This window comes from Aulonocara sp. 'chitande type north' Nkhata Bay, linkage group LG10 (genome assembly GCF_057382095.1).
Source record: "Aulonocara sp. 'chitande type north' Nkhata Bay isolate Kocher_YH1m ecotype deep benthic linkage group LG10, A_spYH_male_GT1.1, whole genome shotgun sequence".
NCBI classification, from domain to species: Eukaryota; Metazoa; Chordata; class Actinopteri; order Cichliformes; family Cichlidae; genus Aulonocara; species Aulonocara sp. 'chitande type north' Nkhata Bay.
Window position 1 is genome coordinate 35,610,027 of NC_141353.1, and position 26,834 is coordinate 35,636,860.

The following is a 26,834-nucleotide window of genomic DNA, read 5'->3' on the forward strand; positions in this document are numbered from 1 at the left end:
AAATAAAAAAAAAATAAAAATCACACCATACAAAATGTATACTGCATATTAATAAATAATCTTTATTTAGTAAAGTCTGCACATTGCGCTTTGATGTCACACCCAAATCATTTTTAAAAATGGATGTTTATTCTCTGTAAAATTTCATATTTAGAATTTCTGTACACATTTAAAGGTACAACTTTTATCACTACACTAAAGTGTCACCAAAGAGAAACAAAGTAGAAAAAAAAGAAAGAATAACCCCCAACAAAACCCAAACATAAAACAAGATTCCTAAACTTTATCCCTACCATCACAGCTTGCAAAGCTTGATTATTGATTCCACTGTGCTTACCCCGATTTCCCCCAGAGAAGACCAACAAATAGCTAGGCTTGGTCAAAGAGAGCTACAGGTAAGAAGTGTCCAAGAAATGAGACGTGTGTTGGTGTGCAAAAGAGAGAAAAAGAGATGACAAAGAGAAGATAAGAATCACATTTACTATAAAGGAGAAGTGACTGAACAAGACACAAAAGGTACTCCAAGAAATCTTTCTAACAATGTTGCAGCAGTGGTCGTGAGTGTTTTTTTCCCCTCCCCCAGTAGGGAGATTTATTAGTGCAGTTAGTTGACACTAGTTGTGGCAAACCACTTTCCACAGACCGGCTTACTCCGCTCAGTGGCACGGCAGTAGTTTGTGAATTTCTCTTTCAGGAGCTGTCGGTACTGGTGGCGGTTGTTGTAGAAAGACTGGTTTCTTTCTAGAAACGCCTGAATTTCATCCTGCGTGAGACAATTCTCTTCGTCGGAAGTCACTTCTGAGTCCTCCTGTTTTAAGAACACGAGCAGAATAGAGAACGTGAGAGCCAGAACAGAGACATAACCTTCTGAATTTCTGTAGGCAGACTACAAGTAAAGATGTTTTTTGTAACCAAAAGAGCTAATCAAGAGCTGAGAAACGTACAAAGCATTTTAACTGGGTGCTTGAAGATGCATCTCACCGTCATTTAAGATGTAAGTAAGTGAACTTATTTTTCTTAGTTAATCATATCCGTCAGATAAATTTGCAAGACATTGATAGTGAGCCACATACAAAGCTGTAATGCTGTGAATGCTATAATTACATGAGTGGTACTGCAAGTGTTTGATATACAAGTATAAGCCACTATTTTGAGGAAAAAGTATGTTCTGTAGATGCAACTTTTACATCCTGGTGACTTGTGGAAATTAAAGTTATGCATCTCTTGCAGGAGCTTAAAAATAAATGCCTGAATAACTATGTGGGGCTGCTGCAGACATAGTGGCCAAGTGGTAAGATGTGCTTCAAGAAGGACTGTGTCCAGAAATATTGTATTAATTCTAATTTTAAAAACCTGATATGTAGCTTAATGCAGAAAACAAGCCAGCTTCCCAGCCAGTTTTTAAGGTAGGTGTGCTGAGGTTTAACTGGGCCATGCTTGAATCCTTTATATTCATACTGATAATCATTTATTGTGCCAGTATTCCGTTTTAAACTTATGCAAATATACCTGAAATCAGTGTGAAATCACATCAATCATGTGTGACGATTTTGTCAGGCAGCAATAAATCCAGATACAAGCTTGCTGGCTGAAGCTCATCTGAAATACAGGCTGCCTATAATCTTTGTAGGAATATAAAGTGTCTAGGCTCATCTTCTTGACAGTCTCCTCACTCACAACACTCATAATAAAGCTGCAGTTCATGTTAGTGTTGCAAACTTTGCATCTGCACCTAGGAGATCATTCATCAGAGGCTCTATGTAGATTGGAGTGAGTAGAGCAGCAGCAGTCAGAGTTTGTGAACTGGGTGAGAGAGATTGTGCTGCTCTGAGCAACTGTAGCATAGCAGTTGTGTATAATTTATTCATACCATACTATCTGACTGTACGTTTTTACCATCCAGTCTCCAAAGCTCAAAAAGGTATTGGGGACATTCCTGGGTAGTAGTTACTACATCTCTACAGTTAACATATTTCTCACTTACCAGAAGTTCTACAAGACTTATATTTGCCATTGCAGGCCTCATGTGAAGGCTGAGGTTTTTCTGATGTACAGTCCACGGTAACCGTAGAGCAATACTGGCAAATGTATCGCCACATAAGGTGGAAAAGATTTCTTTGGTTCGACATGTGTGCGTTGAAGGCGGACTGTGGCCTGTTGTGTTCCCATCTGGCATGAAACCTTCACCCTTATGAGCCTGTGAAAATGTGCATCATGTTAGTGGGTAAACAGTGCTAAAGATTTTGCATACAGCATATAAAAACAATAAAAACAAAACTGTGTACTTTCTCGCCTTACCTCATTGCTACAGAACCCCTTGCCCTTCCTTTTTTTCTTTTTACTCTTGCACTGTGCATTTTCCTCAGAGTGTGGCCAGCAATCAACACAGCTGTCCATTCCATCCTCCTTGTCTTCAGCACAGTGATGAAGGTTTGGGTCATCTCCTTCAGAAGATAAAGAACCGTGAGGCAAAAATATGAACAATATCCTAAATTGAATCTTTGTTCTTCTCAAAACAGACCTGCTTCATCGTGGTTGCAGATTCCCTCGGAGCAGGCGATGTCAGAGCCTTCTCGCGATCCCGTTTCGCTGCCTTCCATACTTGAGGAGTAGCCGCAGTCACTTCCATTGCTGTGTGCTGACAAATCTGGAAAAATGGATGAGAACATTTGTTTTCCAGCTTTAAGCTAAGACCCGTGTTACTTATCCAAAACCCTCCTTAAAAATACAGGACTAATGTCTGTGTACATTTGTTTTACCTTGTTTGGTGTTGTCTGGGCAACGACAGGAAGTGCTCCTATTGGTGGCGACGGTCTCATCACAGCCGGCTTCATCCTCCTCATCGTGGCTACCACAGACCTTGCAACTGCTCTCCACAGACTCAAGAGAACCCTGGGAGTGAGGCAAAGAGAGATGTAGTTGCAGAACAACAAAGATAAATAAAAAAGGAAAGCCAGATTATTAGATCATGATTACCTCATCAAGATTCTTCTCCTTGTCCTCTCCCTCCTGTTCAGATGTATCAAATCCGCACTTGTTTTTGCGTCGATTTTTTCGCTTTTGCCTCTTTTTCTCCTGCTTCAGCTCTTTGGCTCTCTCCTCCTCAGACAGCTCCTCGACAAACTGCTCCAAACGGCTGATGCCCTGCATCTTCTCCACTGCCATCTATGCATGTAGTGAAAGGGACATTACCTTGGAGTTGCAACAGCCACAGTGCATTTATCATCTGATAAACACGTAGCCATATGTACCTCAAAACCTTTACGTAGTGCATCAATTCCCAAATGGAACAATATCTGCCAGGTCTGCTCCTCGGCTCGGAGTTTCTGCCAGATCCTGTGGAGCCGCTCATAGAGATGAATACCCAGACAGGTCAGGACTTCCTCTTGTGCAATGTCAATGGTTTTTGCATGTCTCTCTCTGCGTCTTAAGGAAAAAGTTAATAAATAACAATCAACTGAAATCAGAAATTATCAAAAGGTAGAAAATTACTCAAAATGAAAATTTGAGCCCGACTTACTCGTATCCTCCTGAGAACTCGGGCTCTGCCCTGCCAAGGAGATGAGCGATAAAGTCGGTTTCACAGCAGACGTGGATGTGCCGTTCATGGGGGCAACAGCACAGTCCCTCATACAGCGCAGCACAGTACCCCTTCTCTTTATTGCAGTCCACCTCCCCAACCAAGATGTTATATGCCCTCAGCACTTTATTTTTACAGTCTGTGCAAAACCTGAGGACAGACAAAAAAAAAAAAAAAAAAAAAAAAAAAAAAAAAAAAGGAACACACCATTAGTTTCCTTTTAACAACTAAAAAAAAGAACATTTTACAAATAAAAGTTAAGATAGGTAAAGATTACCTGTGTTTATGCAAGTATGTCTCCAGCGTCTCAAGAAGACAGGCACTGTCAATCAGTACCACCTCATCTCTGCACTCCTGAGACATCAGCTCCCACACATCCATCCAGCTTCCCCTGTAACATACAATTATTACACCAATGTCATTCCAGTGAACAGTTATCAGCTTCTAAACCTGCAGAAACTGATTTTTTGGAAACAGTGGAGATAAAGTCTATCCAATACTGACATGTCATTTTAAATAACACGTTATAACACTTTGGATATTTACACAGACAGCAGACACAGACGTGTTATCATTATCATCATTAGGAGTCATCTGAGGCCAGTTATTTTACCTCTCTTTAGTGAGCTTTGTAAAAGGGAAATCTCTAGCTCTTTAGCTTCTAAATGCTCTTCTATGTTGATTTCTATTGCCAGTATACATATTATGAAAAATGCTATACTGCTGTGAATATCAAGCAGAGGGGCTTACAGACTGACATGCTAATACCTTGATTCACACAACAGCATTATTATCAGCTTTAGAGGGATTGGCATAAGTTAGCCTGTTTTGCTTTCAACAACTTACTGACCAAACGCAACGACCACCTTCAAGCTCTTCAATGCCAACACAACACAACTGAATGAAAGATATGGGTGTAACCAGGAGTTTCAAACACTTTGATCAACAAGACTGGGTGTAAATGTCTTAAATGCATGACTGTGGTAGAGCATGGCTTACAGGCATATTTTTTTCCTAGCAGAGCACAACTGACACAACACTGAATATTTGTCTACCGCAAATATATCAATAATGCCACTCGTTTGTTTATATACTTTTTCTTCTTCGAAAGAACATGTTAGTTTTATTTAGAAAAAGCGTCATGCAGCATGTCCAGAATAGCAGCTCTGACTCTGTTTCACTACTTGCAGCACAAGTAGCACAGTAACATGAAGTGTTGCTAACTAGTTTGCTGGTAAAGAACACTGAACTCATCAGTTTCCTTTTTCAGCAGAGCCACAACATATGCAATGGTATATGCAATGTATATACACTTATACTGTCACGTAGGGCTGCTCGATTATGGCAAAAATGATAATCACGATTATTTTCACTGAAATTGAGATCTCGATTATTTGACGATATTTATTTAATCCTTTAAGACCTACCATAGAACCAAGTCCGCCAGAGCTTATATTATATTTTTACATGCTGTAGTGCCATTTTTGGGAGCATTTCAAGTTGCTATACATCAATACAACTGTTATAGCCCATATTTTAATAATATGTATGCATTAAGTCAGTAATTAGTAATTAATTACATTAGTAATTACATTAATTGCAAAAAAGTGCAATAAACTACAAAAAAATTGAAAATCGTTTTTTTTTTTTTTACATATATTTCTACTTGGGGAAATTTAAGAGGCTTATTCCTCAAAACTTTAAATACAAAAAAGTTGCAAAAAATAGTTTACAACAACAGGAAATTTATTTTGAGTGTCTTCATAGTTTTATTTTGGAGATACAGCAATTTTTATATACTGCAGGAAAAACAAAAAACAATCCTATGATGCAAATTTGCAAAGAAAACAGCATGTGCATCAAAATAAACTATTTCCAGCTGTGCAATTCGAGTTCTAAGCATCCCAGAAACTATTCAGAAAAGTCAAACATGACTTATAAAAAACACCAGTATAGGCTTTTAAGGCCTACAAGTAAAAAACTACATTTTCCGCGAAAATGACGTCACTTCCGGTGTCTGTCAGGAAATGGCGGACATTTGATAGTTCGTGTTGACATCTTTTTCAATGTGGGAAGTGTTATGAACAGCTGATCGGATCGGCAAAGTGTGTTTCTGGAATATTATGTTTTTGTTCCTGCAAACGCTTTTTATGCAATATTTGCAAAGCTATATGTGGAAGGAAACCGTGGCCGAGGACAAGCTGATGGCATAAGATGTAAGTACAACTCCTCCGGTTTCATATGCAAAACAAATTATTGCGCTAGCTTACGCGGTTCCGGTTCTACAGGGATTTAAAGGGTTAACAATAACAATGTATTGAATAATGACTTTAAAAAAATAATATAAAATAGTGTGCAAATACTGATAACAGTGCAAATGTTTGCAATATAAAAAATTAATGAAAAATGTAAACATTATGTTTAGTGAACTTTGCAGTGTTGCTCTGTGGTGCAGCTACGACACCGTAGCAAAGTTTACACACTATGTCTACTTGATCCACGTCTGACTCCGCGAACCCATAATGTTTCCACACCACTGAAGGTTTTTTTTTTTTTTACCTCTCTTTTCAACCAACGGCAGTCACTCTCCTCTCCAAATAACTTCGGCTTAGCTTTCCGAGCTTTCCTCGGGTCCTCTTAATTGTTGTGATGCTGTTCGAAATGCAGAGAGGTGCGCTCGATTTGCCACACGGAGCAGCGCGAGAGTAAAGCACGAGGGGGGGGGGGGGGGGGGGCTAATAATCGGCTCAGTCATTTTTAATGATCGTTGAAAGCCCAGATCGTAATCGTGATTAAAATTCGATTAATTGAGCAGCCTTACTGTCACGCAAAGGTTTAGGGTTACTAATGAAACCTGAAGCACTACAATCAGCCGATTTCAGTTAGTGTGTCAGAGGAGGAAAACAGCAACGTAGTTTAGAGTGTGAATATGGACATTTTTTTCATTTGCACAAAAGAACGAGATAAATGGTAAAGTGGAAAACTGCATCCAGGACAGAAACAACCACATTATGCTGCTAACAAAACTTCGGTTCTTTTGCAAGCATCTGCACAGACTGCATGCTAAAGCTAAGCTAGTAACTGCATTATTTTCAAGAAAAGTGTTGTGTGTAATATGTGGAATGGTGGCTTGAGTCTGCAGAGGCCTGCAGAGGCAAACATGTGAAAATGTGCATCATGCTAGTGGGTAAACAGTGCTGAAGATTTTTCATACAGCATATAAAAAGCAAAACAAAATTGTGTACTTTCGTGCCTCATCTCATTGCTACAGAACCCTCTCATTTTACCTCTTGCACTGTGCAACTCCAACACTGATCACAATAAACAGCGTGAAGACCTCAACAAACATGTACAAACATTTGACCCACAGCATTCAATTAATTCGCATGAGTGTTGCTGCTTGGTGGTTACTCTCAAAACGGAGCCAAAGAGAACCCAATGAGAATCAATAGGAGAATTGATAAGAAAGAAATCAATAACGGATATCGATAATTGAATTGGAATTGCTAAATTCTTATCAAATCCCATTCCTAATGTGTACACAGGCCATTTTCAACAAGTTTACCTGAATACCTGATCATGTAAACACAGATGAAAACCGTGTTTTGTCTTCTGTCACAATTCTCTTAATTCTTTCATTTTGTGAAAAACAACATCTGAAAGAACATGTTAATGAGCACAAGATAAAAGTAGGAGCATTACTCACCCCAGAGGTTTCGGCTTGTGTGTGTCTAAGGAGTGTAACTGGCAGCGTTTGTTCTTTTTACTTTTCGGAATAGCGTCAATCACGTCATTCAATTTTGCCCTGTTAAAAAAAATTTGAATAAAATAAAAAATGTAAAAATTATAACGACTTTAAATAAAACAGTGTAAGTACACTACTATCATCTCTGACACTAAACTGGTAGAGTGGCAGTAGCTACTGTCACTGCTTGTTAGAAACCTGAAAGCCTTGCGTGTACATATAAGAGTTAAAAATTTATATTGATTAGCACTCTGACCTGTAATAAAGCACTGTATTTTTCTCTCCAGCTTACCCATGGACATAGAAGAGCGTGTAGAGTTTCTTCACATCTGCCAAACATGTCTTGGTGACAGAGAGCATGCCTGTGGGTTTCACAGTGAGGGGCTCCAGGGCTGGGTTCCCCGATTCCACTAGATGTGAGAAGAGACGCTCCACACTTCGTCTGCAGCCCACGCATGGAACCAGCTGAGCTAGTGCACTGTACACCTCTCTTGATGCCACCATCAGAGCAATATTCAAGTCCTGCTGGTTCAACTTGGAGTGATACTGTGAGCCAAAGAATCACCACTGTTAGCAAATAACAGAGGGCAAGCTACCTCTTTTAAGCTAAGCTTGTGTAGGTAATAGGATTTTTTTTTTGTAATTTTAGAAGAAAGGAGTAGAACAAAACTCACCTCAGAAAACTGTTTCAAGTGTGAAGTGTTTATTTCGTGACTATCAACATCCATTACACTGTCAGAAAACTCCATTACCATCTGATGAGAGACACAAGGTAACTGTAAGGCTTAACTGTATTCCTGTGTTACATTTTAATGTATATCAAATGAGCATAATCACAGGCAAAACTGTCTCTTTGCTTTGACACTTTAACGGTACAGCAGTCACATGCTAGCTTCATTAACATTTCTTTTTTTTTTTTTTTACTGTGGCTATACCAAAAGACAAAACAAACAGCTTTCTCACCGTGAGTGTTTCATCGATATACAGGGGGATCTGTCTTGCCAGAAATGGGTATTCCTCTTCCCCCTCCCTGCAGATTGCTACTAGGCGTGCCATGACTTCCAGTTCTACCTGCAGATTACACACAGCAAACCCACTGATCAATTTGAACACAGGCTACAACGAGCTAATGCTAATCTGGTGCAGGTTACTACCGGCCAACAACACGATCAAGCGATCTGACAAATCACCAGGTGCAAAGGGTGCTAATTGTCAGCCATTTGCTGAATTTAACTACATGTGTAATGGTGCAAATGCAGATATAGAAACTTGGATACAGATTTGTACCGACCCTAGATTTATCCTGCTAAGTTAGCAAAACAACCTGGTAAACGAGAGCTTCAACAGATGACGAGAGCTGAATTGCGTTTAATGTCGTTATATTCATTTGCACAAGTTTGGACCAAAATAATTCCAGTCATTAAGACGTGTTTATTAGCGCTGGCATTTTTATCGCTGAGCAGGATAAACCAGTAACCGGCGAGTAGCAAGTTATCATTAGCATGTTGGCTAATTTCATTTCCCAAAGCGCTTTTAGAAAGTGAGGAAGCCAGTCGGCGTATTCAGGACGCGATGTTCTCCTCATAACGGAGTGTATGACAGCTTAACACATACTTTATATGTTACAGTGTTGCTTTAGTTTCCCTACGCCCTGTCGATGCGAGTAAACTTGGTTAACTTATCCGTTTGCTGATCGTCAGCGTCGCGAATTCTACAAAGCTAACATTAGCAAGCTTGAATACGGCTAATATAAAGTTCAGCTGGGTGACTGGCTACTTAGCGTCCGACACTTTCGTCCGTTGTTTTTTTTTACCAACACTTACACGATTGATTTTTATTATCTTGGCAGATAAAGGCGCACGACTACAACTAACTATTGATTTTACTTACCCTCTCCTGAAAGACTCCTTAAAGAAATAAACAACTGCGACAGTGAGAGAAGCTGCTACGGTGGCGGAATCTTCATTACTGATTTCACCTTTGCCCTGCTCACGTAGGCGCTGACGTCTTAAAGCGTGCGGCCTACAGAGGGCGCTATGTTGGCAGGAAAAAGCCGATTCACGTTCACATTGTAAGTGTAGATTGAAACAAATCATAATCTTAGTGTATCATAGAGTATAGTATATCATATTATAGTTCGTGGCAATTCAGACATAAAACTAAACTTAAATAAATTCATTCATTGTAATTTACTGGATTCTTTAGAATAAACTGTTTCATGTTTCTAGAGCCGATGATAATGCTCATACGTTTGTGAGGATGGTGGTGGGAATAGACTGGTGATAATGCACAAAGTGCATAATTTTAAAATGATTAAACAAAGCGTAGATTTTATTGTCATATTTCGTTGTATAAACTAGAATAACCACTGAGATTTGAGTAGAACATTACTGTGAGAAAAAGAAACAGGTGCTTAATAGCTGCATGTTACATTGAGGGTTAGGCTATAATTTTAGCTCATTTTAACAGTCAGATTTGACAGTGAAACAATTGTGATGGAGTTGAGCTTTATTCAAGGGGCCAAATAAAAATATTTAATGAAACAATTGGGAAATGCAAGCATTTTTTCTTCACAATCCCCTTCTTGTAGGGTCTGAGAAAATAACTGGTCAAATCAATATAGTGACAAATTATTAGTTTAATAATTTATCAGGAGTCCTTTGGAAGTTGCAAATTATGGACATAATTCAAAGATGTTTGCCATGGCCTTACTGTCTGCATGTGCATCTTTATTTTACAGATTGTGATCAATGTCATATTCCAAGCCTTCATGACACTTTTTTTCTTCCCATCATTCTACTACATTTTGATCTTAGTTTTATGTGTCTAAACAATGCAATTTCTTCATTTAATTGTCCATTATTTTCTATTTAACCCTTCTATTTTGTGCCTGATCAATAGTTTGCATCTTGTGTTGAAGTCCATTTTCTCTCATTAAGTATTTTCTTTATGATAGACTTGGATAATGATGATGAGTGGTTTCATGTTGTACAGGGTTTCATCTTTTTCATGGAAATGATACTGCGATCATTCACCATTTTGTCTGCTGCTGATATCCTGTTCCTTGAACTTAAAGAAGAAAGTCTGCACCTGAAGTCATGCTGTGGTACTACTTTTAGCTGCTCCTGTATTTCCAAGATGTAGGGGTGATAACAGCAGGTAGCTCCGCATATTTGGGTTGACATATTTTTATGCCAGAGGCCCTTCCTGAAACAACCCTCAAAGGATTTTTTTTGTCCAATCCCAGGACTGAACTGGAAATTTTTTACTTGTTAAGCGAGTGTTTAAATCATTATTTTACTGTGGTATTCAACTAAAATAATTTTTTTAACCTGAATGCATAATATGTATGCGCATAACTGTAACAAAGTCCTTCTTCATCTTCAGTTTAATGTCACTCACTGTGAGTGGAATGCAGAAACTAGCAGCAACAGATTACATTTTAGAAAAATGCATACAAATGCAAAATAACTGAGCCTCATTGAATATCGTAGTTCATGTCCTCATTTATTCACCCATATACATATAAAAAGATATTTGCATAAAATATTCTGTACAAGATTATTTTCAGCATGTAATCTTTTAAATGTCAGTTGTCTGGACTTTCAACGTCTGTCACTCGAGCAGTAACAGACATTTAAACAACCTTTAAAATAACACAAATCCTTTTCAGTGCACAGAATTACCAGAATTTGACTGTAATTCCATAGAAATGTAATACATATATCACAAAACAATTTATGAACATGTACAGCAGCAAAATACACAGTGAAAAAAAAGTGCTACAATTAATCGTGTCCACAACTGAGTTGGTCAATCCTGTCATGACATTGGCAAGCAAGAAAAACAGAAGCTGATTCCTGCTGACAGCTTGAATGAGGCACAGTCTCCCTATTTCACCGCTCTTTTTGTCACCATCGTAGTGCTTTTTGTACAAATTCCATGACGAAGGTACAAAGTGACAGCCGGATGCTCTTTTAGAGAACAACAGAATGATATCAACTAAACCGAGGCAGGACAGGAAAAACAAGGACTGTGCGACACTCCAGAGGTAGAAAGGGAAATTGGCCAAGCGGCGAGAGACTGGTTCCACAAGCGTCTGACATGTGTGCAAAGCAGCATACAGGGCGAAACTTCCCAACAAGAGGCTAACAAATGTTCTGAGCCACTCTCTAACATTGGCTCGTGGCTGCATCACATAAAGTCCAATTTGAACTCCTGAAAGGTAGATGGCCACATAGCCAAATATAGAGAACAGGCCCTCTTTGTTAGCGTGCAGAAAGTCCTTTTCTCTGTCAGTATTGTGGATGATAAAAGCTTTGAGCCCTGAAGTCTCCAGAGTGAACTGATAAAATCCGCTGATCAGAAGGGCAAAGATCCACAGCAGACTGGTTGGTAAAACAACTAAAAGCACAGAGGCCATAACTCTGACGATGGCTAGTGTGAAGAAGAAATTCCAGTGGACGCCGTATTCTGTCACGTGCTCGTGGTAGCTGGTCATTTTGACACTCACTAGCCTCCCCATGCCAAGAGCAACCAGGGGCCAGACAGACAGGAGCTGCTTTGCAACATGACTCATTTTGGACCCTGAGATGTTCCTCCTCCGTGCTTCAGGGCACACCAGGGCATTTGCGAAGATAAACGCTCCAACTCCAAAGTCCATAACCCCTGTGCCATAGGTCTCCGTTTTAGCATATCGTCTTGGGAAGACACTGAAGTCTACGGCCAGAATGCTGATGGCTGTTTTCACATTTACAAACACCCTGAAGAGAGTCACAAAGGGAACCTGATTGAATTCAACGTGACTCTGCAGAAAGGCGCTGACAGTGTTCTTCGGGCACCCACAGCAGATGTAGCAGAACACACAAGCAGAAAAAAAGGTCAGGCTCACGGCGACCTGGTGGAGAACGCTGCTCAGAACAGTGCACGACAGGACGAGGGGTACAATGAGAGCACAGAAGTCTAGAAGCAGGTGAGAAAACAGAGGGTGTGGTAGTGGCAGGTTCCCTTTGGCTTGATAGTAAAGTATCAAAAAGAGCCCTCTGTTGACAACACACACTGGGGAGAGGAACGAGCCCAGGGCCACCTCCTCCAGGCTGGTCCCATTGAGATTGCTGACAAATGCCTCCTTCAGTTCCCTCTGAGCCATGGCCTGCACACATTTAAATTCATTATTTTAGACGCTGAAAGAAAATTACTGGTAAAATCATTGAATACGCAACACAGACAGTGGAAGATTAAACCATCATGTGTTGATTTTGCTGGGACAAGGATAGACTTTCTGAATAAAAGCTTTACAGGCGAAAATACAGGCGACATACAGGCGAAGCAGCCTTTATTAGTAGACACTGACTTTTAACGAAGTACTGGGAAAAACAACGTACCTAGATCATCAGCTGGATATGAATTTCAATTTGAACTTGCAAACATAATTTCACCAGTGCTTACTCAGTGCAGGATAGGAATTCATTTCTCTCGCCTGCTCTACGTCCTTTACACGCTACAAAGATTATTTACAGTTTATAAGAACTTACCCAAGGTTTGTCTGTTGCGGACTGGAAATAGCTTACAGATATACCGGTTTTACAGCATTTCTAATTACAACTGCTGAAAGCCAGGAGACTAACCCAACCATGATGTCTGCACCTACAGAGAATGCCTTCGCTCATTTCCGTATTGGTTCTCTTGACGCATTCAGGGGAACTCGGATTTCTGTCAACTTCCAATGATAACGGCGCAAATATTTTTTGTGCATGTTGAATTAAACGACTGAAAAAAGGTATTTACTTACTATTTGTAAGATTTTAGATTTCACCACCAAAGAGGCTTAGCATCATCGAAATCAAATAAGTAATTTATTGGGCCCTTAATGTGGAAGCATATTGGAGGACGTAACAAGAAAACTATTATAACAATTATAACATCGAATTAGCTGGTCATTAAAAAGTTAATCTTGCTAGGTCATAAATGTCCCAGTTTTAGGGAAACATGTCCCTCATAGAAATCCCAGCCGGTGCTGGATCACAGGTACATCTGGGTCCGTGAATCAACAGGAAGAGGGCGGGAATAAATGCGTGGTTTGGGAGTTCGGGGGCAAGGCGGTCAGACAGACAAGCGGGACAGCAGGCTCGCCGAAGGTTGTCCTTAAGGAATTTTTTTTTACAGTAATGGAAATAAGTTTTAGGTCTGAGAATTAGAATAAAAGACCAACTTAATCAGTACAAAGCAACGCTTTTTGTCAAAGTAGAGTTTCGGCTTACTTTTAAGAGAGACACGAGGGCAGCGGTCAATCAATGAGCTCTGTGGACGACCGACGGGACGTTAGAGAAGGATATAGAAATGGAGGAGCAACGGTGAGTTGGAGCATGAGTATGACCTGTCCACAGTTTTTCTGTTTACGACATTTGCCTTTTTGGTTTGTAAATGAAATAAAATAAATAAATAAATAAATAAATAATATGATTAAAGGTAACTTGACTGGGAGAACATTAACGAGGCTGTACCTGTCCTCAATTTTTGATTGGTTGGATCTAATTTGGACTCTCTTTGGAGTATTTTATTAACACACAAATACCTGAGACTCAATAACATTTCCGTTATGCAGCGTTTATGATGATGATGATGATGAAGATGAAAATAGTGCATGCAGTGTAAGAAATAAACGAAGCTACACTTATAGAAGAATAGCTGCGCATTTTTGTTGTTGACATTAATAACGCAAAAGTATGGTAGCACCAGGGAACGTGACTCGAGATGGTCAAATAGACGTGTTTTGGGCCATTTTTGAACGTGTTTAAGTATATTTCAGAGTGCGATGCCCTGGGCCGGTCAGTGGCTCGTTGTTTGTACACTATGCTTTACATGGAGGTAGTTGCTAGGTTGCAAGTATGTAATGTATATAAACATCATTCGCTAAATTGGCAAATTATTGAATGGCGTTTGGCATGAGCGCGACAGCCAAGGTCTGGAGGTTCTCACAGGTACTGGAAAACTAGAAAAATCACTTTGTCTTCCTATATGTTATGTTTGTAATTATATTTATAGGTTAACTAGCTTAATAAGACAAACATTGCTCTAACAGCGATTTCATGTAGGCTACCTGCTATGAGTCAATGTGTCCAGGGAATTAGTCGTCTAGTAATGGGCATTAAATTAATGCAATTATTTACGTGGTTTAAAAGTAGCCTTGCAGAATGATGGTATGTAGGCTACCTGCTGTTGGATTAAAGCTGTCTGTACACACCTCAGACTGTTGACAGCAGTCAGACAGCCTGCAGGCCCATGCCTTGAGTTAATGGCAAGATAAAGTGGAGACCTAGTTGTCTAGGGGATGTGATTGTATGATTTAATTGAATAATAATATATTTAATATCACTAGCTTCCTTTAGTTCTTTAAAATTGAACCATATTCATTGATAAAATAAGTGTTTTCCCTTATTTTGTTTATTATCTTTCACTTTACTCCGTATGTGGTAATGACTAACCATTTTACATACCTTTGGCATTTACTTAACTTGAGATGTTAAGTAATAGGTGAAGGCATTAATTCAGAAAGTCCATCCTCCTCAGCGGTCCCTTAATGATTCACTGGAGGGAGAAATTCAGGCCTTCCTCATTGATGAAGACCAACTTTACACTTACGATGACCTCACCAAAGTCAACCCAGTGACCCCAGCGACAGGTATCCATCTCTAATGTCTCTATCTTTTAAATCACTTGATAATGTAAATACAATGACGTAATAGGGCATGCTTGTGCCTGCTGGTTGACCTATTTAAATGATTTAACTAAGCTTGAGTTTAGGCAGTGTTTTCCACTGTATGGCAACTTAATCTTGATCTGCAGTGCTGGCAGTGTATTATTTGTCCACATCAAGATAAAATCTGCATGGTTGATAAAATGTTAATGTGTGAATGACTGCTGATGCAGTGTTATACCTTTAGCCTTTTCATTACACCTTTACTTACGTTTTCATTCTTTTTATCTAAGTTTTGATATATAAGTGTAGTCATACTGATCTATTTTGTAGATCATATGTCAAAAAAACCTTGAGGAAACTACATTACAGTACAGATTATTATTTTTAAAACATTGTGTAGGTGCATCTGTAAACATTTGTAACAATGCAAATTTTCCCACTTAATGTCTGATAATATTTGTTCTTTCCCTGACAGTGCTGAAATGCCTGCAGGTCAGGTACAGCATGAAGGTGTTTTACACCCATGCTGGCTGCACCTTGGTGGCTCTTAACCCCTTCCAGCCCATTCCAGACCTCTACTCTCTGGATGTGATGAAGGAGTATCATTATGCTCATCAGCCCCAGGTATTTCAAGCAGCTCCCATTTGTTTTTTATTTTATTTGGCTATCATATGTAGATGTATATTTCTGTAGATTTGTGCTATAATGGGAGAAGATGAATAGTGGTGCCATCAGTGAGTGTTTCAAACCATCCAATGATGCAGACCTACTCAGTGAAACTCAAAAGTACTGCTTTTATTAACATCTGGGAGGTCTTTAAGCTATTGGGTGCTCTGCATGCAGTAAGTATGACCATCCATTTAATAAATCTGGACATTTTTGCCTGCAGGAGTTCAAGCCGCATATCTTTATTGTGGCAGAAGAAGCCTACAGGAATGTTCGGGGCCAGCTGGAGCCGGTGAACCAGTCCTTGGTGGTCAGTGGTGAGAGTGGTGCTGGAAAGGTAAACCAGACACATGCAGCATTAAGCTTAAAGTGCAAGCTAACTGAATAATGAACCAGAATGTCAGCTTACTTGTTACTTTTTGCAACGGTTTGTCCAAAACAGAAGCACTTTGCATGATTTGAATTGCAAATCATTAATAGACGATAGTTAACTGAAAATAGTACGATGACAAGCTGTCATATGTTAAAAATGGCAAATGTTATTGTTTTGTGCAAATGATATGCTCATTTGAATTTGATATCTGCAGCATGTTGGGACAAGGGCAATGACCATCTGTAAATGTGGTGTGATGCCAAAAAATATTGAATGTTAAATTAGATCAGCTGGTAACCGATTATTAACATAACTGGTATTTTAAAATATTGAAAGCACCCCAAAGAGGCTAAGTCTTTCTGAAGAAAACTTTGAGTTCAGAATGATGTTTCTCATCATAAAATTGAGTGAAATCACAATGCAAGGGGCAACTATAAAAATCAGTGTCAAAGCCATCCTATTCAGGCCCTCGGGTATTAAAACCTGAATTAAAAACAGACACGGTTGTGTGGTGAAAATCACTGCATACACTTCTAAAAGTGAGCACTGTTCATTGTTGCTTCCACAAATACCAATTAAGATTGTACAGTGAAAAAACCTGTAATGTTATGTAAATAATATTGAGCAATGACACCAGCTTGTTTAAGAAGGACTGAGGTGAAATGGAAAACTGTCCAGTCAAATCTTACTGGAAAGAGACATTTGTTTTTATTTATATTTTACTTAGCTTAGCAAGTTTTTTGAAAACTGGGTTAAACAGTATCATAAAAAGTTGGCTGCTCAAGTGGGAGTATGAGCCAGTTTACTGTATATGGACTAACCTGATTAGACACTAAGAGCCAGATTTAGTGGCAAAACCCTCTTTTGATGTTTTAAAAGCTGCTGTCGGGATTTACTAAAGAGGTGCAGTGTTAGTTTTGAGACTGAAAGATGTAGACACAAGAACCTTTGCAGCTGGCCTTATTCCAAATGAGTGTAAGAGTTTCGTTTTCAGAGCACAAAATTCTGGGAGGAGAATATTTCAATGAATCACATATATGTGGTTTTTGGAATGAGGGGACAAAGATTATTGGAAAGAGTTTGTCATTAAGACAAAATAAAAAAATCCTTTATAGATCCCACAAGGGAAATCATTGTGTTACAGTGGCAGGATAAAGAAGAAAAACGGTACAGTCTACAATAAATAAACAACATAGTAAAGGTGAAAGAGCCACAGGCGCATACTGTGGGAGGGCAAATCATTTTTATATACACAACAACAAAAACAAAATAAAAATGTGTTTAAGTTGGAGAAGAATAAAAAGTGAGACTGAAATTGTTCAATAGAGTAGTGCAAATAGCATTCATAAATATGTACACTTTAAATCTAAGAAACTGCTGCAACAATGTGTGATGCAGAAATATGTGTGTGTAGTCTCATGCCTGACCGATGTGTTCACCTGTCATGGAAGGAAAAGAAAGAAGAGTTATGGCACAGTTTCACAGGAAACGGCAGAAATGACATGCTGAAGCATTCTGTATGGCAGCGAGGCTGAATTGGTCTGAGGGAAAAGGAACTCTGCTGCCTCAGTAGTGTGTGATTAATTGTCCGTGATGCAGATTAGTTTGTTCTCTTATCCCTCACTGACTCAAACACCTTCAGATTCTGCCCAACAATGCTTCCAGCCTTGTGAATCAGTTTGTTGATCCTGTTGGCCTCTCTGTGACTGATCCTATCCTGCTAGCAGACAATGGCACTTGCTACCACAGACTGGTAGAAGTCTGTCCTATAACTGTGTAACACATATTTCTGCTATAGAGTAATCCAGATATTTTAATGTGGCAGAGTGGAGTTTTAGTGAACTGAACTTACTTTAGAGCAGGGGTGGGGGAACTCCAGGTCTCAGGGGCCGGTGTCCTGCAGGTTTTAGATGTGTCCTTGATCCAACATAGCTGATTTAAATGGCTAAATTACCTCCTCAACATGTCTTGGAAGTTTTCCAGAGGCCTGGCAACTAATCATTTGATTCAAGTTTGTTGACCCAGGGTGATATCTAAAACCTGAAGGACACCAGCCCTTTAGGCCTGGAATTCCCCACCCACAGCCTCACACAGCCTGGAGAATAGAAAAATTGTGTCAAAGTAACATCATCAATAACCGAGTGGCAGCTTAGCATATTGTTAGGTCACCCACAGAACTTTTCACTCCCATCAGCACATTTTTTGTTACTGCAACATGACACAGTTTTTACCCTGTTTATTAGATCTGGCTCTTAGTAATCTGACATCTGTCTGTTTTTATTAATGCCCCCAAAATATTGCTCCTTGTTTACTGCAGTTCATCATACATGCTATAGTCTAGACAACCCAAATTCACCATCCCACAGAAAGTTGTATGCCGGTATCTGCAGTAGTTTGACTGGCATAAACATCTCATGCATTCTTTCCTATCACAGATTTTTATTACTATTGTTTTAAAATTATTTTTAGATTCTCTTTCCACCATGCCCAAAGTTGCTTTTTTGTCACATTTTAATATATGCTTAAAAAAACTCTGCTTGTCTCTTAATGATTTGTTTCTTTGTAGACGTGGACATCTCGCTGCTTGATGAAGTACTATGCCACAGTGGCGTCCGTCTCGGTGGTGAAGAGTCAGGACACAGTGGAGAGGATCGAGAGGAGAGTGCTGGACTCCAACCCTGTAATGGAAGCTTTTGGTAAGAGAAACAGAGGTGTTTCTGTTAATGTGAAAACTGAATCCCATAAACGGTCGCTCATCATCATTAGCATATGTTTCGTTTAGGCAATGCCTGCACGCTCCGGAACAACAACAGCAGTCGTTTTGGAAAATACATTCAGCTACAGCTGGACAGGTATTTACAAACATTACTTGAGGTGGCATCGTCTGAATAATGTTCTCTCTTACTTTCCCAGATTTGCGGTCAATGTGTCGTTTTTATTTAAAGGTGTCAACTTTTAGTTGGGGCGTCTGTACAGACATATTTACTGGAGAAGACCAGGGTGGCCTGCCAAACAGCTAATGAAAGAAACTTCCACATCTTCTACCAGGCGAGCGAACAGAGCTGCGCTACAGCTCAGAGATGTTTTACTCCAGATATGTAGTAATTCTTTTCAGTATTAACATACATGAACAGCGAGCGATTTAATGTTTCAGATGATGAAAGGGGCCACAGATGAGCAGCGGAAAGAGTGGAAGATGTCACATGACCAAAGTTTTGTTTGGCTGCCAAATTCCGAGAAAACAATTGAAGGTTGGTGTCCTTTTTTTATGTGTATTAAGCAACATGTCTACACTCATTTTTACATTTAATTTCATTTTTAGACCCAGGTCATTTTTGTTTTTTTTTGGTAACAGCTATATAATATAAAAAAAAATTTTTTTTAAATTTTTATAGAGGATTGTTTCCATGAGACAGTGGAAGCAATGGTTCATCTGGGCATCAATGCAGAAAGGCAAGGAGAAATATTTAGGGTAAGAAAGGATATCCTCTACTCTGCATTCTTTGCATTCACACTGTTGATTGGATTGGTGGGTAGATGTACTGGACATTTTAAAATGTTATTTAAAGTGCAGTTTGTAATGTAGCTCTCAATGAAGGCCACAGACCAAAATGCATTATTCAAGTAACAAGTGCTGTTAGATCTTCTACCTCAGAGTAAAAGTTGTTGACAAGTATTATGTGATGCATTTTTAATAAACACTTCCTTACTTAGAGCCCACTATAATGTAAGTATAAGTGCTTCTCAGAGGGTGGTCAGGGGTTTGCACCCCTTAGCCACGTCAGTCATATAATCTTGCTGTACTATAATTAAGAAGTGCTTGTCTACAGATGGAGATTCTAAAGCAAAATCTGAGTTTCTGATACTTCCTATCAGGTTAACCTTTGGACCATTAGAAAGTTTTTAAGCCAGTCCACTGAGTCAGTCTGGCTAAATCTGCTGTAGGACATTGGGCGTGGGGTCTCGTGGGTGGTGAGTGGGGATAGCATGTTATCTCAGCTCTTTAACTTTCAGTGGTTTATGTGCAGTGTTTTTTCTTTTCTTCCCTCTCTCTGTTGTTGTAACACGTTACAGATATTAGCAGGAATTCTCCAGTTGGGAAATGTCAGCTTCTCCTCTTCAGCAGATGAATCACAACCTTGTCACCTTGATGCAAAATCTAAAGGTACTGGATATTGTTTTGCTTTTGACATTTGTTATAAAACATTTCCAGATAATGAATGATTAGGTATATATGGTAGTTACATTTCCATGTTTTTTGTTGGATTGAGTAATAAGTTCTATGACATCACCACACCTGTCTCCTGCCTTTAGACTTCTTGCAGAGGGCTGCTGAGCTGCTGTGTGTTCCTGCTGAGGAGCTTCAAACATGTTTAAGAGTAAGAACTCTGAAGGCGGGGAAGCAAAGCGTGCTCAAGCCGTGCTCTCAGGCAGAGTGCAGTGTGAGGAGAGACTGTCTAGCCAAAGTCATTTACGCCCAGTAAGAATCTCCATTTGACCATCAACAACTTCTCAGAGTGCAAAAAAACTGTTGCTAGAATGGATGATGATGTGGGAACATGTTTGTGGAAACTCTGCTGTCGTCAAAGACTTAAATGTTAAACCGTCATGCCGTTTTCTGTTTACAGTAAACATGAATATTGTCTGTTTACAATCATTATAGCATCTCCATGCTTGAAAATAAGTGTGTGACTTTTCCCACCAGGTTATTTGAATGGCTGGTTACATTCATCAACAACAGCATATGTGCTGATAAATCAACGTGGTGCAACTTCATAGGTAAAAGCATTACTTTCTCAGATAGTGCTGAACATGAATTTCCAGCTCTATAGCCAAGCTCACAGAACTCCTCTGTAATCTTCAGGAGTCCTAGATGTGTACGGCTTTGAATGTTTTCAGACCAATAACCTGGAGCAGCTGTGCATCAACTACGCCAATGAGAAACTCCAGCAGCACTTTGTGGCTCATTATCTCAGAGCTCAGCAGGTAGTTTTGTTTCTCTGAAGGTAATCTGTTCAGATTTCTCAGTGGGCTGCTATTTTGAGTGCTCAAGCAGATTTCAGATTTAATCTGTCAACAAACTAAAGCGATTTCAACATCTCCTTTATTAGGCTATGGGATAATAAGATGTTTAAATGCATCTCGAGAAAAGTTTCAGAACTGCTATATTAGACATGAACAGCAGCTAGATCATCAGATTGTTTTTCCTGCAGCATTAATGTCAGTATTTCATTTTACTATTAAATTTGTATGTTCTACATAGATTTTTATCACCATCATCTGATAATGCCTTTCACTACAGTAGGTGGCACTCATAGGGAGCATTTGCTAAGGGTCAAACCAGCTAATGCAAAGAAAGCCTGGCTATGTTGAACTTCTTTTGCAGTGTACTCCTCTGACCTTGGGCTTTCAGGGGGTTCTTCACTTTTCACAAAAGCTCTAGCGATTGAAAAAAGATTAAAATGTCTTGTATGTGAATTTTCTTTCTTTTTTTTAATCACTACTTTTTCCAGGAGGAGTATGTGTCAGAGGGTTTGCAGTGGTCCTTTGTCAAATACCAAGACAATCAAAGTTGCCTCGATCTTTTAGAGGGAAGCCCCATCAGTGTGTTCTCTCTTCTTAATGAGGTATGCTGGCCATTAAGAAACAAACAGAAGGAAATATCGTGCAGACTCAAAAAAAAAAGCAGAAAAAAACAAAATTCCAACATTTTACCAAGCTGGGTTTAATTTTACACCATTTCTTCTCTTGTCTACTTTTATTCTTAAATGTCCTAGTAGTAAATGTGCCAGATAAGCAAAGTGAATACAATTTACTACCATCAGAATACCACCTTTGTGGACATTTCATGACCAGAGGTCTTTTATACCTTGTAGCTTACCTGAATAATTCCAGGTGATATGTATGATAGATGTGTCACTTGCACATAGCTGTCTGATTTTTGGCGATGTTACTGGGGCACTTTCTTGTTAATGTCTTTGATGTCTCTAAATGTGAGGCCTTTGTTGTGGTTTTATTTCTCTGACAGACACCACAAAACACAAATGGAATTTCCAAAATAAATAAACAAATAAATTTAAAAAAATTTGTATTTAAAAAAGGAGAATGTAAAAAGCCACCAAAATCAGACCTTCAATCATTAGCTTGATTTTGCATTCTAAATAACCTTTCGGTTGGTCTTCACTGAAAGGCAGTATGGGGGTAAAATCAAAAGAAGTGCGACTCGTTTTGATAATCACCTAAACTCCTGAAAACAGTTTTTCTGAATCCTAAAAACACAAGAAATCAGTCTGCATAGTTGTGTAAGGAAGTGTTAACATGTGCAAATTTATCTTACCATGTTTTGTTTTGTGTTTTTACATATTGTAGGAGAGTCGTCTAAATCGAGCCTCGGATGCAAAAACGTTCCGAGTTCGTCTGGAGAAGGAGCTGTGTGACAATGCTAACATCAGCTGGGACAAGTTCAGCAAGGTGCCGCACTTCACTGTGGCCCACTACGCCGGCAAAGTTGGCTATCAGATAGAAGGCATGGCGGAGAAAAACAAGGTGAGAAAAGCTTTCAGCTGTGTCAGAAATAAGCTGAATATGTATTCCTTTACTGCACTTCTGCTTAGATACTGATTTTCATTTATTTATGTATTTATTTTAAGGACCCAGTGCCACCAGAGCTAATTAGCCTGCTTCAAAAGTCCAACAACCAGCTTCTTCACCAGATCTTCAAAGACAATGAAACTGAGAGTCAGATTAAAAAGGGGCCTGGTAAAACCACTGTGGTCTCCAAGTTCAAGGTAGGATCCAGCTCTAGCCTTCATAATCAGGGCAATATAAGCTAGTCACAACCTCTTTTATAGTTTGGAGGCTTTAGTGCTGGCACTGGTAATTGCTAATATCTCATTGTAGAACTCACTGGAGACCCTGATGAAAATCCTCCACTTCACAACTCCTCACTACACTCGCTGCATCAAGCCAAACCCTGAGTGCAAGCCACTGACTTTCAAAAAGGAGGAGGTAGACAGTCTACTCCCATGTTTAATAATCTGTGTTTTAACACCACAAAGACAACACTGACATGTTTGAACAAAAGGCAAAGGTTTCACTTGATCCTTGCTGTTTGTTTTCAGGTTATCATTCAGCTAGAGGCCTGCGGGATTGTGGAGACCATCCATATTAGTGCTGCTGGATTTCCAATAAGGTGAAACTTTATTGGAATATCAGCCTAATGTACCATTTAATTTCTGCTGGATTTTGGTTGACGTCTTGACTTTTGGTGCACAGGATTCCTTTCCAAAGCTTCCTGCAACGTTACGCACTGATCGCTAAACACATAAAGTTGGGGGGTCACAGTGTTGGTGAGTACAGCTTGTGGTTGAATCCATTTCTGGTCAGTTTCGCATGTTTCGTGTTTGGGGAAAATAGTGATTTTATCTCCTCTCTTTAGGTCTGCTGGTTTATTCTGCTTTTCCTTCAGTAGCCCTCTTACCCTCTCATGATCCTCAGTACTCTACTCTCCTTGGGAACTTTTTTAACTTGGTGCATTAAAAACAAAATAACAAACAAAATTTGCAACCTTTCCAGGTAAATGCATGCATGACTGTTGGAGCTTGCCTTGCATGTTCCTGCATTTTTTTTCTCAGTTATTATGTATCAACTGACACTTAGCTTCACTGCTGTGTTCAGCTGTCTTTTTTTTTTTGTTTTTTTTTTGTAGTTAGTAAAGTATAAGGATGATGGTCAAAAATGGTTTGGGAAATCTCCCAACTTTTTGTCCAGTGTGAACATGGAGTTGACGTTAGATGGATTTTAGTGATCTTGAATATTAATTGTACTTGTTTTAGTGACATTCTTTTACAGCCCACATCATAAATATTGTGATAAAATGTAAAGTGTGTAATTATGTAAATGTGCACAGTGCTTTCTTTTTATTTCTGCATGCTGTGTGAGACTGCAAGGATTTATTAAGGTCAAAAGAACCACCTGTGGATGACATAACACCTGATCTAGACATTAATGTTCCTTAGATCTTACTGGGTCGCGTTAATAGCTGGATTTTGACAGACTGATCCGAAGGTGGATCAGAGTGTTTAAAGAAATGCTTTCGAACCCAGGAGCCTCCTGCTGTGAGGCAGCAGTACTAACCGCTGAGCAATGTGCTTCCAGTAAGCAAGCAGGCTCGCCTTAGTGATTCATCAGTTGGACAAATGCCTAAACAGACTTACAGAGCTGCTGTCAAGTCTGTAACTTCTTAGCACGTGCATGCACAACCTGAATGCTGCAACATGCTGTGTATTATTATAAAAGTTCATATCTCCTCTGTGTTCCTCTCCATGTGCATGTTAAAAGATTAAAAAATTGGTGTTGAATTCACAGCACAGCGGCTATGGAAGCTGTGCTGTTGATTCAGATGTGTTTGCTCCCTTGCTGTTCTTCACCCGTTACACTTTTTAACCTCACACGCTGTTACTGTGTGATAAACCTCAGTCTCACAGTCTGAGTGCTGCACAACTGTGAACATTACTATATCTTTAGTGGATCACTTAATCTAACTTGTGCTTGCCTTCAGTGTTAGATTTGGAAGCTGACACTTGTCCTCAGCGACATGTGGAGAAGATCCTCAGTGTGGCGTTGAAACACCGCTGTCCGAGTGAAGAGCACAGTACATTGGTGCATTGTGGGAGGACTAAAGTTTTTCTCACACAAGTGATGGTCAGTCATTTAAAATCTGTGTGTTTCATTACAAACAAACAAGCTTATTTATTTTTAGAATTCCTTCAGCTTCTTCTTTTTTTTTTTTGTTGCATTTTGTTTGTTTGCTATGCAGTCTAGTTAGTGGTATAAATGTTCCAGTTTTCTTTTTCTTTTTGAGCACACTGACCTGTCTGACTCGTCTCACAGTTAGATTTACTGGAAGATCAGAGGAAGAAGATCCTGTCTCACTGCGCCTTTACCATTCAGTGCTGTTGGCTACGGTACCAGCGGGGCAGACGACACACCCACCGCCAGTCTGCTACTTTGATCCAAGCAGGTGAACTCATAATGCGCCTGTGAAGTAATGCAAAGTGTGGCCCTGTTCCCGCAGGTTCTCTGCAGGCTTTGACCTGACGGCCGGGCCCACGGTGACCAGCTGCCGGTGTCTGCACACTCTGTATTCAGGCTGTTTATCCCTTTAACGACAGAGCCTATCACAAATAACTACTTCAGCTGTTCAATACACATGTTCTATTATTACTGGTGCTTTATTTATTTATTTATGGTTCTTGTTCTGCAAGAGAAACAAACCTTTAGAATAAGTAACTTGTTTTAAACTGCCTGCAGCGGTGCGGTCTTGGCTAGTCAGGAATCGTGTCCGGAGATGGAACAGAGCAGCTGGAGTCATCCAGAGCACCTGGAGGAAGTGGAGGGTGAGATTATATTTGAACGCTTATCCTCATGTGTTAAGTTTTACTGCTTTTTTTCATTGTGTTAATCTGTAAATAACTTTGCTTTTATTATTATTTTTTACATCTTCTTGCAGTTACTCTTGAAATCCTTGGCTGAAGCAGAACTTGATGACGCAAAGGACCTGGTGGAGGAGGATACACCCGCACTGACTCCTGTCATCAGGGAACGGGGCTCAGTACAGCTCTCCACCATCCCGGAGCCCGTCACGGTGCAAGGGTGGCCCATGGGCCTGGCTCTAGCCTCTGCACCGTCCATGACTGTGTCTTTGACAGCCACAGGCTTCCAGAAGATGATGTCTGTCATCGCCTCCCTCAACTTGCCATCCAGGAGGGGAGAGTACCAGGTGAAGACCAACCAGTACACGGAGGAACTCGCCTCCATAAGGGCTCAGCCCAAGGTGAGGACACAAACACCTTCCAGAAACGTTTTCATTTTGTTCATCTGATGGTCTTCTCTTTCTCGTTTCCTGCACAGGGATCCGTAAAGCTGCACTGTCAGCGATCTCCGCTTCTCTACGCTGACAGGCAGCCGGACCTGAAGACCGACGTGACGGGGTTCAATGAGATCCTGCTAGAGAAAACTCTGTAACCCCTGCCTCAGTGCAAAACGCTTCTTGCAGTGAAGCAGCTGCTTCTCCATAATCTGACATGAAACATGGTATTATTTCATGCTGCCACTGTGTATGTAGGTTAAAACACTAATTGCCACGTTTGTTTGTTTTTTGTTTTCTTTTTTTAAACGAAGGTCGAAACTGATCTTACCCTGTCTTACAGGGATGAAGGGAATTATAAAACCTGCATCCTTGTATTTAGTATTTATTTATTTATTGTCATTGTCAAGAACAATGAAATTGCGTTTGGGGCTTCCATACAACCCAAAAAAAAAGAAGAAAATAATAAATACCCCTTAAAACCCAAGTGTACATATTTAACCCAGTGTGACTCCAATGCAATAAGACAATCCTTAGCAATAATGTTCGTAGAAATTCAGACAAAGACCTGAGAAACATGACAAAATACAACAATGCAACCCATTCAATATTATTGTACTGTGAGATATGATATCAGATATGATAGTTATCTATTTAAGAAAGGGGGGGGGGGGGGGCAGGAGGGGGAAGAGAATAAAGATATGATATTGCATAATTATTATTTATCAGAAGCGTTTATGTAAGCTGGTGCAGTGCTAAAAATCACCTCCAGTTGCCTTACGGCCCCAGAGATGACAAAATATATATAAATATATCACCTAAAATTCCAAATCTGAGTGAGGAGAGTGGATACAATCCTCAGCTGCATTTAAGATAACGTAACCCCTTCTTTTCATTTCTTTT

At 39.7% G+C, this 26,834-nt stretch overlaps 3 protein-coding genes across 4 annotated transcripts; 1 reads left to right on the forward strand and 2 right to left on the reverse strand.

The window, feature by feature from the left end:
• Nucleotides 1-39: 39 nt before the first annotated feature.
• ggnbp2 (gametogenetin binding protein 2) lies at nucleotides 40-9,365 on the reverse strand. Its single transcript, XM_086309727.1, has 14 exons — nucleotides 9,216-9,365; nucleotides 8,289-8,396; nucleotides 8,000-8,080; nucleotides 7,618-7,871; nucleotides 7,287-7,385; nucleotides 3,858-3,971; nucleotides 3,521-3,730; nucleotides 3,252-3,426; nucleotides 2,977-3,165; nucleotides 2,760-2,892; nucleotides 2,522-2,647; nucleotides 2,299-2,444; nucleotides 1,985-2,197; nucleotides 40-808 (listed from the first exon to the last, which is right to left on the reverse strand). Exons 2-14 carry the CDS (start codon nucleotides 8,379-8,381, stop codon nucleotides 605-607), a joined length of 2,037 nt encoding a protein of 678 aa, XP_086165853.1. The 5' UTR covers nucleotides 8,382-8,396; nucleotides 9,216-9,365; the 3' UTR covers nucleotides 40-604.
• Nucleotides 9,366-10,817: 1,452 nt separating this feature from the next.
• pigw (phosphatidylinositol glycan anchor biosynthesis, class W) lies at nucleotides 10,818-13,004 on the reverse strand. Its single transcript, XM_086309729.1, has 2 exons — nucleotides 12,860-13,004; nucleotides 10,818-12,477 (listed from the first exon to the last, which is right to left on the reverse strand). Exon 2 carries the CDS (start codon nucleotides 12,472-12,474, stop codon nucleotides 11,008-11,010), a length of 1,467 nt encoding a protein of 488 aa, XP_086165855.1. The 5' UTR covers nucleotides 12,475-12,477; nucleotides 12,860-13,004; the 3' UTR covers nucleotides 10,818-11,007.
• A 417-nt stretch (nucleotides 13,005-13,421) lies between these two features.
• On the forward strand, nucleotides 13,422-26,591 carry myo19 (myosin XIX). Of its 2 annotated transcripts, none has more exons than XM_086309745.1 (24): nucleotides 13,422-13,678; nucleotides 14,895-15,006; nucleotides 15,500-15,648; nucleotides 15,914-16,027; nucleotides 18,630-18,759; nucleotides 18,846-18,915; nucleotides 19,009-19,111; nucleotides 19,218-19,314; nucleotides 19,459-19,535; nucleotides 20,138-20,228; nucleotides 20,378-20,543; nucleotides 20,769-20,842; nucleotides 20,928-21,049; nucleotides 21,577-21,690; nucleotides 22,433-22,609; nucleotides 22,714-22,851; nucleotides 22,964-23,071; nucleotides 23,185-23,255; nucleotides 23,339-23,412; nucleotides 24,624-24,766; nucleotides 24,956-25,085; nucleotides 25,376-25,461; nucleotides 25,575-25,898; nucleotides 25,976-26,591. In XM_086309745.1, the coding sequence occupies exons 1-24, from the start codon at nucleotides 13,619-13,621 to the stop codon at nucleotides 26,087-26,089; spliced, it is 2,844 nt and encodes a 947-aa protein (XP_086165871.1). In that variant the 5' UTR covers nucleotides 13,422-13,618; the 3' UTR covers nucleotides 26,090-26,591. The 2 variants fall into 2 exon arrangements, with proteins under 2 accessions (XP_086165871.1, XP_086165872.1); XM_086309746.1 differs by lacking the exon at nucleotides 13,422-13,678 and adding an exon at nucleotides 13,708-14,305.
• The last annotated feature ends 243 nt before the right edge of the window (nucleotides 26,592-26,834 follow it).